This window comes from Phocoena sinus, chromosome 15 (assembly GCF_008692025.1).
Source record: "Phocoena sinus isolate mPhoSin1 chromosome 15, mPhoSin1.pri, whole genome shotgun sequence".
NCBI lineage: Eukaryota > Metazoa > Chordata > Mammalia > Artiodactyla > Phocoenidae > Phocoena > Phocoena sinus.
The window spans coordinates 86,209,372-86,227,448 of NC_045777.1; the positions used below are offsets into that span (position 1 = coordinate 86,209,372).

At 45.8% G+C, this 18,077-nt stretch overlaps 1 protein-coding gene across 2 annotated transcripts in view; it reads left to right on the forward strand.

Moving 5' to 3' along the window:
• Window positions 1–13,214: 13,214 nt before the first annotated feature.
• The window catches only part of GNA12 (G protein subunit alpha 12), a 117,718-nt gene continuing 112,855 nt past the window's right edge, over window positions 13,215–18,077 (forward strand). For both annotated transcript variants that reach the window (XR_004345718.1, XM_032604610.1), the window contains exon 1: window positions 13,215–13,620. Coding sequence is in view for 1 of the 2 variants with exons in the window: in XM_032604610.1 (XP_032460501.1) it covers window positions 13,309–13,620 (312 nt within the window). In the remaining variant the exon portion in view is untranslated. The remainder of the gene's footprint in view (window positions 13,621–18,077) is intronic.

The window sequence follows — 18,077 nt, forward strand, 5'->3', positions numbered from 1 at the left end:
GCGCACCGCAGCGAAGAGTAGCCCCCGCTCGCGGCAACTAGAGAAAGCCCGCGCGCAGCGACGAAGACCCAACGCAGCCAAAAGTAAATAAATAAACTTATTTTAAAAAGAGAAAGAATAGAGTCCAGGATCTTTCTCAGGGCCTCCTGTGAGCCTCATCTCAGCTTCATCTCCCAACACCAATGCTGACACAGGCCGAGCACCACCCCCATGGAGCGCCCTGCAGGTCCTGATCTACGGTGCCGTCCAGGCCTCAGGGCCTTTGCACATGCTGTTCCCTCTAGCTGCAGAGCCCTTCCCACCTCATCCCCCGACAAATCCCACTTGCCCTTTACAGCTAAACACAAGGATCACCTCTTCCATGAAGCCCACCCTGGTAGTCCATGGGCAGAACTAGCCCTCTTGCCCCCCACCATATTATTCCTGCACCTTGTGTGGACTCTTCCAGAAGGTAAGAGAGTGGGGTGACCATGAGCACTGGACTTGGAGCTGGGGAGACCTCGTGTCCAGCCCTGAATGTCACTCCCTAATTTTGTCACCTTGGGCACCTTTCTTAGCCTCAGTTTCCTTGCCAGTGAAAAGTGGGACTTATAATAGCACACATCTCCTAGTTATGAACATTTAATGCTTTAATGTCAGTAAGGTGCTCAGCACATCTCCTGGCACCCAGAAAACACATTAGGTAAATGTTAGCAGCAGCTGGTATTGATCTTGCTATTGGTATTGGTATTGATATTGTAATTGTATCCTGACAAGCAGCTGTTTGTTGTCCCAGAGAGACCCTGTCGTGTTTCGTCTCATGGAGGGGGCTTTTCCTGTTGCCTCTGAATTGTGGTCTGGGACTCCAAGCTGGCGGCAGAGGGATATCAGGTAACCCCAGCCAGCAGCAAAGCGGGTAAGAAGGCTTCTCAGGGCTGAAGAGGCGGCCAAAATGCTGCCCTGCCCTCCCCCCACCCCCTCACCCCCACCGAATCCTTCCACCCCCAGGCACATAAGCAGGAGACTGTGGAAGAGGCAGAGGGACCTTCAGGAGTCCTAGGCCAGGGCCACGGGGCAGGGGGGGGCTGGGGAGCGAGTTAAGCAAGAGACTTGGGTTTTTCCCTCCCCCAACACCCACGGCCCAGCAGAGAGGGAGGAAGAGGAAGGAAAAGCAGACAGTTCCCTCTCTCCCTCCTGGAGAGCAGGGTAAGGCCTGGCTCCTCTGTGGAAGGGGACAGGATGAGGGTGAACTTGGATTTGAGAAGTTTTAGATTCAACCAAGCCGGCGATTTTTTTTTTTTTTTTTTTTTTTGCGGTACGCGGTCCTCTCACTGTTGTGGCCTCTCCCGTTGCGGAGCACAGGCTCCGGACGCGCAGGCTCAGCGGCCATGGCTCACGGGCCCAGCCGCTCCACGGCATGTGGGATCTTCCCAGACCGGGGCACGAACCCCTGTCCCCTGCATCGGCAGGCGGGCTCTCAACCACTGCGCCACCAGGGAAGCCCTAAACCGGCGATTTTATTGCTCAAGATTCCCCGGGGAAATGACGGAGTCTGCCCGAGCCCTAGCAAAGGGACAGGAAGCAGAGATTGGAAAGAACAAATCACTAGTGGGGAAAAAATCAAATTATTTCCTTTGCGTTCCCAGCAGGCCAACAGCTCAGCTTGTCTCCCAGCGCCTGGTGGAGCAAGCTGGTGGCCGACCCAGCCTCACTGGAGGACGGGTCACTCCCTCCACCAGGGAGTTCCATGCCCCAGACGTGCTCCCATGAGGGTCTTGGCCCTGGACGCCCCCTGCCCCCCAGAGCCCATGCTCTCAGCAGACCCAGAGCCCATGCACAGAAATGCCCTGCTTGGTTTGATGCTCCGCTGTCCCCGTCTTGAAACTCTTAAGACCTTTGCGAACAAGGGACTCCACATTTTCCTTTTGCACTGGACCCTGAAAATTATTCAGTTGGTCCTGGAATGGTTACTTTCTTCCCAAGGTCACAGCCAGCGAATGGAACCCACTCCTAGGTCCCAGGGCTCCTGTGCGAACTGCTCCCCACGGCACCTTCCGGGGGTCTCTGAGCCCAGGCAGGCTCCCTACCTTCTTCCTTCCCCAGAAGGAAAGCTCTGAGCCCACCACCCACTTTGCCTCTCTTCTCTGAGAGCCTTGGCCTGCGCAGACCACGAGAAGAGGGGCCCCAGCCAGCAGGAGCAGGTCACCATCGGACACAGCTCTTGCCCATTTTGCAGGGGGAGGCGTGGGGTGGGCAGCGCTATAGGTCCTCTAGGGCACAGAAACCTACAGGAAGTTACACAGAATTTCCAGAAGCTGCAATGGAATGAGAAGGTCATTGGCAAAAAGGGAGACAATCCCACCACAGGAATCAAGTAAGTGCAAAGACTCAGCGCTTCCCGGGCACCAGGCTCTGTGCTGAGTTCCCTACATTACTGGGGTCAGTGTGTCAAGGCACTTAACCTTCACAAGTATGCCGCCTTGACTGTTTCATCTCTATTCTACAGAATAGGAAACGAGGCACAGAGAGGTAAGTAACTGATCCAAGAGTCATCGTAACTAGTGAGTGGCAGAGCCCCGGTGTCCCCAGGGTATACTTTGTGCCCTGGGTGTTTTCCATTTGTTATCTCTAACTGTTGCAATAACTCCACAGTGGTGATTAATGCTAACCAAAGATTTCGGATGTCTTCATGGTATGTGGTAAGATGGTACTTTCTGGCCCCTTTGTTGGGGTGAACTCAACTAGATCTGCATTAGTTTGGGGGTTCTCCAGAGAAACAGAACCAGCAGGAGATTATATTCATATAATGTTACGTATAATACATATTATATATACAATGATTATGTAATAATTAGTCATAATATAGTTATATGTGTCCAAAGATTTATTTTATTTTATTTTTTTGCGGTACGCGGGCCTCTCACTGTTGCGGCCTCTCCCGTTGCGGAGCACAGGCTCCAGACGCGCAGGCTCAGCGGCCATGGCTCACGGGCCCAGCCGCTCCGCGGCATGTGGGATCTTCCCGGACCGGGGCACGAACCCGTGTCCCCCGCATCGGCAGGCGGACTCTCAACCACTGCGCCACCAGGGAAGCCCCCAAAGATTTATTTTAAGAAGTTGGCTCACACGGTTGTGGAGCTGGCAAGTCCTAAATCTGTAGGGCAGCCCAGCAGGCTGGAAACTCAGGCAGGCGTTGATGCTGAGGGCTTGAGACAGAGTTTCATCTCTGGGAAACCTCAGTGTTTGCTCGTAAGGCCTTCCAACTGATTGGATGAGGCCCAGCCACATGATAGAGGGTGATGTCCTTTACTCAAAGTCAACACACCTCCAGAACATTTTCACAGCAGCATCTAGATTAGCGTTTGATTAAATCACTGGGTACGATGGCCCAGCCAAACTGACACATAAAACTAACCGTCACCAGTTCTGACCAGTAAGCCCTGTGCAGAACTTGCTTGTCATTCGCAGGTTGTACATTTCATTGTCAGTGTGAAGCCCTCCAAAGCTCCTTCTTTTTCTCTGCTCAGTGACCAGCAACGTTCAAGATGGGGGCTGCCAGGTCAGCCTGGGTCCTGGACTGAGGTGACGTGAAAGAGGTTTCCCATACAACCTTGATGCGATTGAAGGGGGAGCCAGGAAAAAAAGCTCTTGGATTTGGGAGAATTTTGTGAAGCTAAACCAGGTCTAAATAAATTGGGTCCCTCTGCTTCACCTCGCATTCGTGCAACCCTCGTGAACTGGCTTGCTGTTTCTTGAGCATCCCCCGGAGGCATCCCCACATCCTAGCCTCCCCTCATAGGTGGTGTTATGAAAGGCTCCACAGTTGCTACCAAGGATGAACTAACACACACCAACCTGTGATGTTTGAACCTTGGTCAGTGCCAAAATAGAAAGTCACCCAGCTGTCTAGCCTGCTGACCTGGTTCCTAAAATTGCTGACTGTTTGTTCCCATAAATGTTCCCCTTCTGGGGTCTGGCGGACAAATAAGTAGATCCTAGGTTCAAACAGGGAAGTGCCCAACCAGCCATCAACTCACCCATCCATCTATCCTCCCATCTTTCCTTCCTCCCTTCCTTCCTTCATTCCTTCCTTCCACTCGTCTACCCAGCAAACAGTGATTTGAGTTTCTACTATGTGCAAGCGTAGGGCCTCCAGCTCTACACTGATAGACACAGACCCTGCCTCATGGACGTAGTTGCGGAGACAGACATTCAACATACAATTGCAGAAATAATTTTAAATGTGATAAGTGCTAGGGAATGAAAAGTATGGGACACTAGGAGGAAAGATAATGGGAACTGGGCCTGGTTTGGTGGGTGTGGTGGGAAATTTCGGGTCGGAAGAGGCCCCTGAGAAAGTACTGTTTGAGCTCAGCTCTAATGGAGGAAAGCCTGGGAGAGAACTGAGGGTGGGAAAGAAACACCAGGCGCCAAGGCCCTGAGGTAAGAGCAGTCTTTCCCAGAATGTGAGCCAGGGTTGCCAAACTCTTCAGAGTGGATGGGCCTGTGCGGAGGCAGGAGGAGGAAGCAGCAGAGACCCTCTTCTTAGTCACGTGGCGGGGCTGTGCTGGGGGAGAACCGTGATGCTGTAAAGGGAGCATGGGGCTCCAGGTGAGGCCAAAAGACTGGCATTCAAATGCTGGTTTTGCCACTTCCTCAGTACATGATTTGGGGCAAGAGACTTTACATTGCCAAGTGTCGGTTTTATTGTATACAATATGGAGTTAGTAATAGTAACAATGACTAACATTTAGTGAGCTCTTACTCGGTGCCAGTCATTCTTCTTAGGACTTTACATATGTTATTCAATCGACAATGATTTCAACCTTGCGCTATTGTAGTACCGTTATTATTCCCACTTCACAGATGAGGAAAAGTGATGCACAGTGAGATTGAGAAATCTTCTCAAGGTCACACAACTAGTAGAGCGTGGAGATTTGAACGCAGGCCCATGGGCCCTGCTGTCCATGCTCTTAACTATTAGACTACATTGCCATGTGCAAGTTGTATCAGTAAGGATATGTTAGGTTATGAGGCAGTAACAAACAACCCCAGAAACTTTTTTTACTATGATGCAGTAACAAACAAACTGAACACACTGGGCCGAGTTGATTTAGAAGGTATATTTTTCATTTCTATAACTTTGGAGTTTTTAGAAGATGTATTTATGTTAGTGATATCAAATTTCATTGCAGCATGATCAGAGCGTGTGGTCTGTATGACACCAAGCTTTTAAAATGTGCTGAAACTTGTTTTATGGCCAATTATGTGCTCAATTTTTGAAAATTTTCCTTGTATTTGAGTATAACATTCTCTAATTACCGGGTGGATGGATAGATAGATAGACAGATAAAGAGACATATATAGAGCTATATGTATATATAATTTTTTTTAGGTCAAACTTGTTAATTGTTGCTTCAGTGCTCTAACGGTACATAACAAGCCACTCCACAACTTAGAGGATTAACACATTTTCTTTGGTTGTGATTCTGCAAACAGGGCAGGGCTCAGATGGGCAGTTCTACTCGTCCTTCCAGTGGCCGTATTCAGTTGCAGATTGACTGAGGGCTTGGCTCAGCTGGGACACTGGGGTGGCAGGGGGTCTTTCCAAGTAGTCTCACGGGCTTTACCTTTTCCCGTGGTCTCTCCAGCAGAGTAGCTGCACTTCTTAAATGGCAGCTCAGGACTCCAAAAGCACAAAAACAGAAGCCATCAGGCTTTCTTAAGGCTTAAGCCTGGAACTGGTGGAATGTCACCTCTGCCACATTCTACTAATGTTTGTCAAAATGAGCCCCAGGTCTGATCCAGATTCAAGTGGAAGAAGAACCAGGAGAAGTGGTTCATTTACGTTTAGTGGTTTAGTGGTTCATAACGCAATAGACTACTACAATTGTATTTTTCAACTACTTCAACTATTAATTACTAAAAGAGGCATATTTAACCCACACCCACATCCCAGCAAGGATGGTGGATTCCTCAGTTTCTCCTTGAGATTTGGTCCATTTTTTCCCTTATATATTGGAGGCTATGTTATTAAGGGCATACAAGTTTAGAATTGTTATCAATACATCTTACCAGTGAATTAAACCTTTTATTGTACAAAGTGACTCTTTATCACTAGTAATGCTTTTGGACTTAAAATCTATTTTGTTTCCTATGTATGTAAATATGTAAGACTTCCTTTTGTTGGTATTTGCCTGGTAAATCTCTGCATTCTTTTACTTCGCTCTTTTCTGCGTTGTTAGGTATGTCCTTTGCAAGCATGTAGCTGGACCTTGTTTTTATTTTATCCAGTCTGACAATATTGTCTTTTAACTATTTTAGTCTATGTACGTTTATTCTGATGAGTCATATATTTGGATTTATTTCCACTTTCTTATTTTTCCCTATTTGTCCTGTGTTTATTCTTATGTTACTTTTTTCTTCATTTTTCACATTCTTTTGTATTGATTGATTTTTCTTTTCCCATTCCATTTTTCCCCTCCGCTAGTGTGGAATTTATACACTGTATTTCTCTACTTGTTGTGTTTACCCTAAAAATTTTAACATGAATATTTAACTTGACAAAGTTTAACATTAATCAAAATATTTATTCTCCTCTCAAACGGTTCAAAGACCTTAGAACACTTTAATTATGACTGTCCCCTCCCTACATATACACCTTTAGTGTCCAGTATTTTAGTTCTATTTTTTCCTTCACTCTGCAAGTTAAAATTATTATTGTTGTTTAATACATTCTCTAATGAGGATTACCTATATGTTCACAAAACAGCCAGCATTCCCTTTTGTGTGGCACACCTTCCTCTGGTGATTATTTTTTCTTCTTCCTGAAGCACATTGCATTAGATCACCAGGGCTGCCATAATAAAGTACCACAGACTAGGGGGCTTAACAACAGAAATTTATTTTCTCAAAATTCTGGAGGCTAGAAGTCTGAAATCAAGGTGTTGGCAGGGTTGGTTTCTCCTGAGGCCTTTCTCCTTGGCTTGTAAATGGCCTTCTCCTCCCTGTGTCTTCACATGGTCTGCCTCTGTACATTTCCTTTTCTTATAAGCACATCCGCCGTATTGGGTCAAGGCCCACCCAGTGACCTCTGTAACTTAATCACTCTTTAAGACGCTATCTCCAAATACAGCCACTTGCTGGGGTACTGGGGGTTAGGGCTTCGACATATGTATTTTGGGAAGGAGACACAATTCAGCCCATAACATACATTATTAGTGTTAAATAATCTTCTATTTTTATTTGTTTGGAATGCTCTCATTGTCTCCACTCTCTTGAAAGATATTTTACTGGGTTTACAATTCTAGGTTAGTGGTTATTTTTTTCTCAATTTTATTATTTTTTTTTGGCTGTGCCACAAGGCATGAGGGATCTTACTTCCCCGACCAGGGATTGAACCCACGCCCCCTGCAGTGGAAACATGGAGTCTTAACTACTGGACCAACAGGGAAGCCTCTCGATGTTTTTAAGATATTATTTGCCACCTGGCTTCTACTTTTGTCGATGAGATATCGACTCTCCATTTATGCTGTTCCTTTGAAGATTACATGAGTCAGTACATGCAAAGTGCTTAGAATGGTGTCTGGAGCCTAGTAACTATTATATAAATAGTAGCCGTTGGGGATTCCCTGTATTCCCTGGTGGTCCAGCGACTAAGACTCAGCGCTTTCACTGCTAAGGGCCCAGTTTCAATCCCTGGTCGGGGAACTAAGATTCTGCAAAGCAGACCAGAGCAGACAAAAAAAACCACACAAATAGCTATTATTATTTTCTCTCTGGATGCTTTTAAGGTCTTCTCTTTGTCTTTGATGTCCTTGAATTGCATGGTGGTATATCTTGGCCTGGATTTTTTTAACCAAGCTAAGCATTTCACGTCATTTGTCAATTTAAAACTCTCAGCCATTATCACTTCAAATATTTCCTCTTCCTCATTCTCTCTGTCCCCTTCTGGGACTCTGGTTAGATATATGTTCGATATGCTCCCTCTGTCTTTCCCGTTTCTTTCTTATCCTCCATATCTTTATCTGTGTTGGATTCAAGGTTATTTTTTCAGATCTATATTCTAGTTTATTCTCTTCATCTGTGTCTTAATCTGCAACTTACCTACTAAGTACCTATTTCAGTTATTATATTTTCAGTTATTATATTTTTTATTTTTAGATGTATTCTGTGGTTCTTTTTCACATCTGCCCAGACATTTTTAATATTCTCTTACATTTATACTTTCAATACCCTCTTTTTCTTCTTTAGCGATATTAAATATATTTACTCTATGACCTGTGTTTGATGGTTCCAGCATCTCAAATCCTTGTGAGTGCAATTCTGCTGAATGTAGTTTGGGCGGACTTTTACTCACGATGCTTTATTTTCTTGTGTGTTTATTTTTATTTTTATTTATTTGGTTGAGCCGGGTCTTAGTTGCAGCAGGCAGTCTCCTTAGTTGCAGCACGTGGGCTCCTTCGTTGCAGCTCACAGGCTCCCCAGTTGTGGCACGTGATATCCTAGCTGTGGCATGCTTGTGGGATCCAGCACCCTGACCAGGGAACGAACCCGCGCGCCTGCATTGGTGGCTCAGAGTTCCATCCACTGTGCCACCAGGGAAGTCCCAGTGATTTTGCTTTTAAATGTAAACTTACTCTCCTTGGCGTTCAGTCTCTTGATAAGTGATTGGTATCCATACAACTGATTTTACTAGTTTACCCTTTCACTGAATGTATAGTCCTTTGTGGTCCTGGGTTTATGCAGTCATCTCCTATCAGACTCACTACCTTCAATGATCTCTAGGTTTTATCTCCTGTCCCTCATCTGTAGCCAGGAAAATAGGGCAGGTTCACAAGGGTTCAGCAGATGTCCTCAGGGCAGCTGGACACCACCACTAGCCAGTCTAACTCGGAATTTCTGCTTCTGCTTTGATTTTGCCCTCTGAGACTTCCTTACTCAGCTTGGTGACTCTTTCAAAAAGTTGTAATAGTTTATACAGCATTTTTCATTGTTGCTGGAGGAGGGTTGTAGTGTTTTGGTCTACCACACTGCCAGAAAAGGAAGTCTATTTATTATTTCTCTCCTCCATCTCTTCCCCCACTGCTGGAACTCTTACCATTCACATGTAACTCTCTGATCCTTCCTCTCAAGATTTCCATCTCTTTATACTTTTTTTTTTTTTGCGGTACGTGGGCCTCTCACTGTTGTGGCCTCTCCCGTTGTGGAGCACAGGCTCCGGACGCGCAGGCTCAGCGGCCACAGCTCACGGGCCCAGCCGCTCCGCGGCACATGGGATCTTCCCGGACCGGGGCACGAACCCGCGTCCCCTGCATCGGCAGGCAGACTCCCAACCACTGCGCCACCAGGGAAGCCCTCTTTATACTTTTCCTCTGCGTTTTGAGATATTTCCCTCACTTTATCTTCCAGTTCTCTCATTTTGTTCTCAACCCTTCTCAATGGTTACCATTCTATCTTCTATGGGAAAAAAAAAATCATATGTTGTTGTTGTATAATGTCTTTTTATGCCATGAACAATTCTCCTAAGGTGGGGTGACGATGGTGACAGTGATAGTGATGACAGTGGTAATGATGATGATGGTGATGGCAATGGAGATGATGGTCGTGGTGGTGATGGTGATGATGGTGTTAGCGATGGTGTTTTCATTTATTTACCACTAGTTGAGATGTTCTATTTTGTCTTCTTCTCTCTGGCACCTGGGTCCCCTTAGGCCTATTTAAATTTTCTTTTTCTTGCTCAGAGCTCTTTGGCCTTCAGTGAAAGCTTTTAGGGTCTCTTTTGCACTGATGAAAGCCGAGGTAACAAGCCAGCTGTTGCTACCCTGACAAGCACTGAGAGGAAGCTCCCAGTCGTCAGTAGCTGCAGTGTGTTGACAAGCTCCCAGGCCCCTCGCCCATGCGGCTCTCCCACATCCTCCCCAGGCCAGAGTAGCCCTACAAGCTCGCGGGAGACTACAAGGGGACCCTCTTCCTTTTAGGAACCCCAGAATCTTGGGCCTTATCCTAGCCTTCTGAGTTCTGATTCCCCTCACTCCCACCTAGCTGGAGGGTGAAAGAGTTGGTAGCTGTTCCCTTTTCTAGAGATTCTGGAAGAGCTCTCTCTTCCACATATATGCTCCAGGCCCTGCCATCGGACACTCCCTCCTGGCTGCCCCTTAGCTCAGGAGGTGGAGTTGAATACAAGCTGGGAGGAACTTTCAGGCCGCCCTTCCCACCTCCTCTGCCAATTTTTAAACACACAGTGGCCACCTGTTTACAAATTTGGGTCTTGCTTATTCTTTTTAGGAACCACATGTTATTGCATTTATATGGCTGTGCGTTATTTAACCTGAGCTTTTCCCAGATTTTGATTTTTAATATCAGACAATGTACAGTCCTTATGAATCTTCATCATCATTATTCTAAATTTGCAGCACCCGGTTCCCAAAGCTCCATGACGATGACAATAAAAACGTTAGAAATTACTGAATGCCCATGAGGCGCTAGGCCGTTATATGTGTTAACTTGTTTAACACTTATTTCACAGCCCTATTTTTATCCTGATTTTACAGATAAGGAAATTAAGTCTCAGAGAGGTTAAGTGACTCATTCAGGGTCACACAGCTAATAGGGGATGGAGGCAAGCTTCAAAGTTCTCATGCCTTCACTATTTCCATACCCTGCGTGGAGAATACACTGGGTCGGATTTCCAGTCCAGTTTCTGCAATTTAATAACCATACTTCCCCTGACAAGTGACATTAGCTTCTTGGGACCTAGATTCTTCCGTTACAGGAATCTCTGCCTTGCCTCCCTCCCAGCAGTGTGGAAGAGGTCAAAGAGATCGTGTACATGGAAGCACTTTAAAAACTATACCGTGCCATACAAATAATTGAGATGATTTCTGAGCACCCATTTAAGCTTCTCGATTTCAAGCACTGTAGCCCTTTAACAAATGTGAAAGAGATGTCCAGAGATCTAGTCAAATCTCCAAATTGGATACTATATAACGATCGCAGAAACAAGGCATAGCTGTTTTTAAAGATACAAAGTCATTTGTAAATGCCTGGAGCGGTTGCTCCAAGTGTTTTCTGAATCACCTTTTCTTAATTTCTTTTAACTGAATGACAGACTAACTCTAGTCCACTGCTGAATTCCACATTCCTCTCTTTATTTGTTCAAAATTCCTTTTTGTGTGTGTGTAAGAAACATTGCTTTCTTAGGCCTCTCCACTTCCTCTGCACTTCCGTCATACACTAGTGTCTGGCTTTCTGCGGAAGGCCATTTTCACAAAGAAACAAGACTTTATTTTTCATCATTTTGAAAGATGAGAAAGTACTAGATAATGTGTTGATTCATAAGTGGTGCAAATTCACACCTCAGTAATTGACAAATGCCACACACCATGGGCATTCAAGGTCCTGAGGGAGTTTATATTTCTGAGTCAAATCCTTGAATACCGCGGTTCTATGGCAGAAACTAGGCACTCCTTTAGTCGGTGCTTTGCCTGGTAACTAGAGCAGCCTGGCTCCCTTACCAAAATGTGAACGTTTCTTGATGCAAAGGCTGCATCTTCGTCATCTTCAGATTCTTCTCCAGAAGTTCTCAGTGCCTGGTGTTTTCATGATTATGCAAAACTTATTTGTAGAACTGAATGGCATCACCTTCATGAATTCTTTTTTCCACTGCGCATACCCCTCTCTAGTTAGAGGCAGAGAGGGTTCTTGTTGGCCTTTGTGTGGGACGGCATGTCAGTCATTTGTAGACTGGTCTTTATTTTATCCACCTGGTGAGAGGGAGGGTTTGGACAGGATGATCTTTAGGACCTGTTTAATTAAACAAGGAGGTGTCCCTAATGCCCTGGCTGCCTACAGGAGCAGACCAAAATTTAAGCCTGTGAATGCTTCAAGGTTATGAAACCAAAAGACAACGCAGATAAGTTTGTTGATTTCAAGCACCTTAGCCTCTTAACAAATATGAAAGATGTGTTCAGAGACCTTGTCAAATCCCCAAATTGGATACCATAAGCTAAAGACAACCAATCACAAACAGCTAACTAGCCTTTAAGCCGTAGCCAATCAAATAATTTCCTATCTTTGCTTTGCACTTTCCCTCTCTATAAGTTTCCCCTGGCTCCCTGCTGCAAAGTGCTCCCAACCGGGTTGACACCACCCTATTAGAATTGATTTTTGCTCAAATAAACTCTTAAACTTTTAAAATATGTCTTAGTATATCTTTTAACAGATCATGGCTCCCAAAGCCCACCAGTCTCCTGGAGATTAAGAGATACCCGAGCTCCTTCCTGGAAGTTCTGACTCCCAATAGATCTGGGATAGGTAAGAATTAGTAATAAGATCAGCTAACACTTATCAAGAACTTGCTTGGGTCTAGGCACGGTGCTAAGTGTTTTACAAGTTCATGTTCTCAGTTTACATCTTCACAACCATCTGAGGTGGTTGCTATTACGGCCCCTATTTTATAGAGGAAGAAATTTAAGCTAAAAATGGGGGGGAGGTGGGGGTAGCTGCCTAGAAGGTTATGTAACTAGTAACGGGTCGAGAGGAGATTCCATCTCAGATCCGTGCTACAGGAGCCTTTGGCGGGGTGGGTTGGGGGGGAGGGGCTCCTGGTGATTTTGATGATCAGCCAGCTGTGAGAAACGCCGCCCAGAGGCCCACGCCACCCTTAAAGGATGCATCTGTTTGCAATGTTTGGCCCATCCCCCTCCAGTGTTTCTGGAAAGAACAGCTTTCTCTCTAAACCTAGGACGAGCAGCTGGACCTCTTATCGACATTTCCCAGCTTTCGGGCAACGCCGAGTCCACTCCGCGAGCCTCTGGGTCTCACAGGTTACCCCAATCTGGGAAACCAGAGAGACTTTCTGTACACCTGGCACTTCTGGTCCCGCCCCGTTTCGCGACACCCCCAATCCTAAGTCCGTTCTTTGCGATTGACGTGACCCCAGAACAGTTATAATTGGTTATAACGGACTGCCGCTCCGCCTCCTCGAAGACTCCGCCTCCCTTTCATTCTGAAAGAAAGAACCTCGGCCCGGGCGCCCAATGAGAAGCGCCCCCACCCCAAAGGTCCCGCCTCTTTCGGCGCCGACTCCGCCCCCAAAGCCGGAGAGATGCCCGCCTTTCGGCGTAGCATGGACCAATAGGAGGGCGCGACCGTCCGGACGGACGGCAGCCGGCCCAATCCCTGGGCCTCGGGCTGCGTCGCCCCGCCCCTCCGCCGGGCCGAGCGGCGGGCAAGAGCGGGCCTCGGGGCGGCGGCGGCGGCGGACGCGGCCTGAGGGAGCGGCCGGCTGCCGCCTCGCCCGCCGCGGGGTCCATGGCCTGAGCGGCCATGTCCGGCGTGGTGCGGACCCTCAGCCGCTGCCTGCTGCCGGCCGAGGCCGGCGGGGCCCGCGAGCGCAGGGCGGGCGGCGGCGGGGCCCGCGACGCGGAGCGCGAGGCGCGGCGGCGCAGCCGGGACATCGACGCGGGGCTGGCCCGCGAGCGGCGCGCCGTGCGGCGCCTCGTCAAGATCCTGCTGCTGGGCGCGGGCGAGAGCGGCAAGTCCACCTTCCTCAAGCAGATGCGCATCATCCACGGCCGCGAGTTCGACCAGAAGGCGCTGCTCGAGTTCCGCGACACCATCTTCGACAACATCCTTAAGGTACGCTCTCCCCGCGTCCCCGCCCGCACACCTGCGCCCAGGTGCGCGCAGGTGCGGCCCCGCGGACTCCTGCGCCCCGGCCGGCACCGCGGCCCACGCCTTTGTCTGCCCCTGGTCTGGCCGCAGCGGCCCCGTGCCCCCAGCTTTGGGGGAGCCGGCCAAGGATGCGCACCCTGTCTCCCCGTCGGCCTGGTGGCCTTCGCCTCTGCTCTTCTCGGGGATTTGGGGACTGAGGAAGCGGGAAAGCCGGACACCTTCTGGGGCTTTGGAGGCGCGGGGGTTTTAGCGGTGGGGAGGGCCCCTCCTGGATTCAGGGTGCCGTCCTTGCCCTGCCCTCCCAGTAGGTTCAGAAGAGCGGTGTAGACTGGGGAGGAAACCGGCCGCACGTCTCTCCTTTTAAACTGGTTATTAGGAAAATTTCCAACATATACAGAGTAGAGAAAATAGAAGGAACAGTAAGCACCCAGGCCCCTCTCCACAACTTCAGCAGTGATGGATTCAGCGTCCGTCTTGTTTCACCTGTACCTCTGCCCCTCTGATTTTGAAGCAAACCCCAGACACTGTATAGATTCACTGGAAAGTGTTCGTTTACAGAGCTCACAGATAAGCGTACGGTGGTTATGTTTTTTTAAATGATGCCTTATGAACCCTGAAAATTTAATAACTCCTTAACATGGTAAAGTACCCAGCCCGGTTCAGATTTCCTCCATTGTCACATAACTGTTTTGTTTGCGTTAGGATATAAATCTTTGCGTTGCAATTTTTAACATATCTCTCAGGTGGTGTTTAATCCCCAGGTGCTCCTTCTGTCCCTTGCTCCATTTTTATCATTTGCTACTTGTTTGTAGAAAAAAAAGCGTAGAGCTGACCAAGTTTGGGTTCTAGTTTCTGTGTACTGTGTGAACCTGTAGTAGAGGGCCCCAAAGAAAGGAATTCTGGAGAAACCCGATGAGGGGAAAATAGAGCCTCTCCTGTACCCAGAATAGGGTCATTTCCTTTTCTTTTTTCTTATAGTTTTTTACCTCTACCGTTTCCTTTCCCCTTCACCTGCCCTTTCCGTGGCCCATTTTGGGGAAACCAAATTACAGGTATGAGGAAAGTTGTCTCAAAACAGAGGTAGAGGGAAGCTTGTCAAACAGAATCCTCTCTGGAGATGAGATTTTGTGGTGCCTGAGGAGCTCTAAATTTAGCAAAGGGCCGTATAACCAACGCATGGGCACATGTCTTTCACTTCACCCATGAGGAAGCTCTGGGCCTTGGTGATGAAGTGGCTCCCCGCTGGGACCTGGAACCCTGGGCTCCAGACTTCCAGGCCTGCATCAGGGATCTCGCACCAGTATTCTCACTTGATGTATTTGTTAGTAAAACATTTCGTTTTGATAGAAATAGCTCTTTTAGGATCCTGCCGGGAAGAGAATAATTTGAATGATAAAACACCCGTTTCCTTTTCACCTCTTTCAAAAGCCTCTCTGTGAGTCAGAGCTCTGGCCCAATACTTCATAAAGTTTAAAGGCTAGGTGCCCAGTATGATCCAAGGGATTAACTGTGTGTTTAAAATTCCCCTCGTCTTCTGGGGTAAAGTTCATTTGATTGTCTTTCTCTGTCACAGAGCTGGATTTTATTTTTGCGGCTTTTCTGGATCTCTTAACCAAGCAGGTTAGAAGATTTGGCTGATTGACTCGCAGTTTCTTTCAACTCGGGAGGCAGAGAAAATACTTAGAAACAGAATCTTAAATCTAAATCAGTGTATTAAGTGCATTTTTAGAAAACTCAGTCTTAGCTTTTCCCAGTACATACAGACACTAACTTTTACTAACTTCCTTACCAGCAAGAAACAAGATTTGTTAATCAGTATCCTATTTTCCTTGTCAACTTTTTTAATAATTGTAATTACATATTAAGCTCACTTTGTCTGTTTTGACCATTTCAATGAGTAGTTAGCAATTCATCTTTCACTGTAAAACCAATAATTACCTCTCCCCTCATTTTTATTTGGACAGATCACTTTGGGAAGAGACTTTTTAAATGAATTGCTTTGTAGTGGCTCTAGTAGCAGAAATTTGAATAATAACTCTTCAGAATAATATTTGTGTCTACAAATAGAGTTCGTGTTAACAGGCTATTTTTAAAGCACTAGCTATGTGCCGGGCCTTTTCATATATGGCCTTTAATTTTCGTAACGCTTCAAATGGTATTGTCGCAGCGTAAGGTCAGTTACCTAATTCGTAGGTGACACAGCTGGGAACCAAACCCGATCTTTTTTTTTTAAATTAAACTTCTAATGCTGAGAGAACTGTAGAGTCCCATGCAGTTTTCATAAATAATAGAGAGCTCCTACGTACCCTTTAACCAGTTCCCCACAACGGTGAGATCTTGTAAAACTAGTACGATATCACAACCAAGATACCGACGTTGAGAAAGTGAAGACACAGAACGTTCCCATCACAACAAGTATTCCTCACGTTGCCTTTTATAGCCACTGCCACCCTTCGCCCTCCCCCGACCTGGCAGTGACTGATCTATTTTCCAATTCTATAATTTCGTCATTTCATGAATATGATATAAATGGAGTCTTGCAAGATGTGACCTTTTGGAATTGGCTTTTATCACTCAGCGTGATTCCCTAGAGATACACCCCAGTTACTGTGTGTGTTCACAATCAGTCGTTCCTGCCTTTTAACTGCTGAGTAGTATCCATGGTAAGGATTTACCACCGTACACCATTTAACCATTCGCCTGTTGAAGGACATCTGGGTTGTTTCCAGTTTCTGCCTATTATGAATAAATCTTCTGTGAACATTTGTGTACATGTTTTTTGTAAGTACATAAATTTTCATGTATCTGGGATAAATGCCCAAGAGTGCAGTTGCTCCGCTGTGTAGCAGTTGCATGTTTAGTTTTATGAGAACCTGCCAACCTGTTTCTGAAGTGGCTGTGCTATTTTATATTCCCACCAGCAGGGTATGAGTGAGTGAGCCAGTTTCTCTGCATCCTTGCTAGCATTTGGTGTTGTCACTGTTTTTTATTTCAGCCATTTCTGATAGGTGCGTAAGTGCTATGTTACTGCCATTTTAATTTGCATTTCCCTGTGGCTATTGATACTTTCCTGTGCTCATTTGCTGTCTGTATGTTCTCTTTGATGAAATGTCTCTTCATACTTTGTAGCCGTTTTGTAATTAGGTTCCTTGTTTCTTTATTGTTGAGTTTTGAATGTTCTTTATATATTCTGGGTACCACTCCTTTGTGAAATACGTGTTTTGCAGATATTTTCTCCCAACCCGTAGCTTGTCTTTTCATCCTTTTTAACAGGGTCTTTCGCAGAGCAAAAGTTTTTAATTTTGATGAGGTCCAATTTGTCAGTTTTTCCCTTTATGGATCATGCTTTTCGTGTCAAGTCTAAGAACTCTTTACCTAACCCTAGATCCCAAAGATTTTCTCCTAGTTTTAAAAAAATTTTATAGGTGTACATTTTACTTTTAAGCCCCTGATCCATTTTGGGTTAATATTTGTATAAGGTGTGAGGTTTAGGTGGAGATTTTTTTGTTTTTTCTCTATGGATGTCCAGTTGTTCCAGGATTATCTGTTGAAAAGACTATCCCTCCTCCTTTGAATTGCTTTTGCATCTTTGTCAAAAATCAAGTGGGCGTATTTGTGTGGATCTATTTCTGGGTTTTCCATTCTATTCCACTGATCTATCTCCTCTTCTGCCAATATCACACGATGTTGATTGCTATCGCTATATAGTAGGCTTAATATCAAAGTGATTTCTCCCACTTCATTTTTCAAGATTGTTTTAGCTATTCTAGGGTCTGTGCCTTTCCGTTATAAATTTTAGAATAAACTTTCTTATGTCTGTATTAAAAAAAAAAACTTACTGTGATTTTGATAGCATTTGCATTAAACCATAGATCAGTTTGGGGAGAATTGACATCTCTCCTATGTTGAGTCTTCCAATTCATGAACATAGTATGTCCTTGTTTATTTAGGTTGTCTTTGATTTCTTTCATCAGTATTTTGCACTTATCAACATACAGATCCTGTACATGTTTTGTTACATTTATACTTAAGTATTACATTTTCTTTAGAGCAGTTGTAAGTGATACTGTGCTTTTACTTTAAGTTTCCACATACTCATTGTTACTGTATAGCAATAGGATTGATTTTTGTGTCAATCATGTGTCCTGTGACCTTGCCAAATACATTTAATGGTTCTAAGAGCTTTCCTATAGATTCTTCGGGATTTTCTATGTAGATCATCATGTTATCTGCAAATGGGGACACTTATTTCTTCTTTCCCTAAAGTTAGGTATGCCTTTATTTCTTTTTCTTGCCTTACTGCAGTGGCTAGAACTTCCAGTATTAAGAGAGGTGAGAATAGCCATATCTTATGTTTCTTTCCTGATGATGGTGATTTGTGTCTTCTCTTTTTATTTTTCTCAGTCTTTTAGAGGCTTATC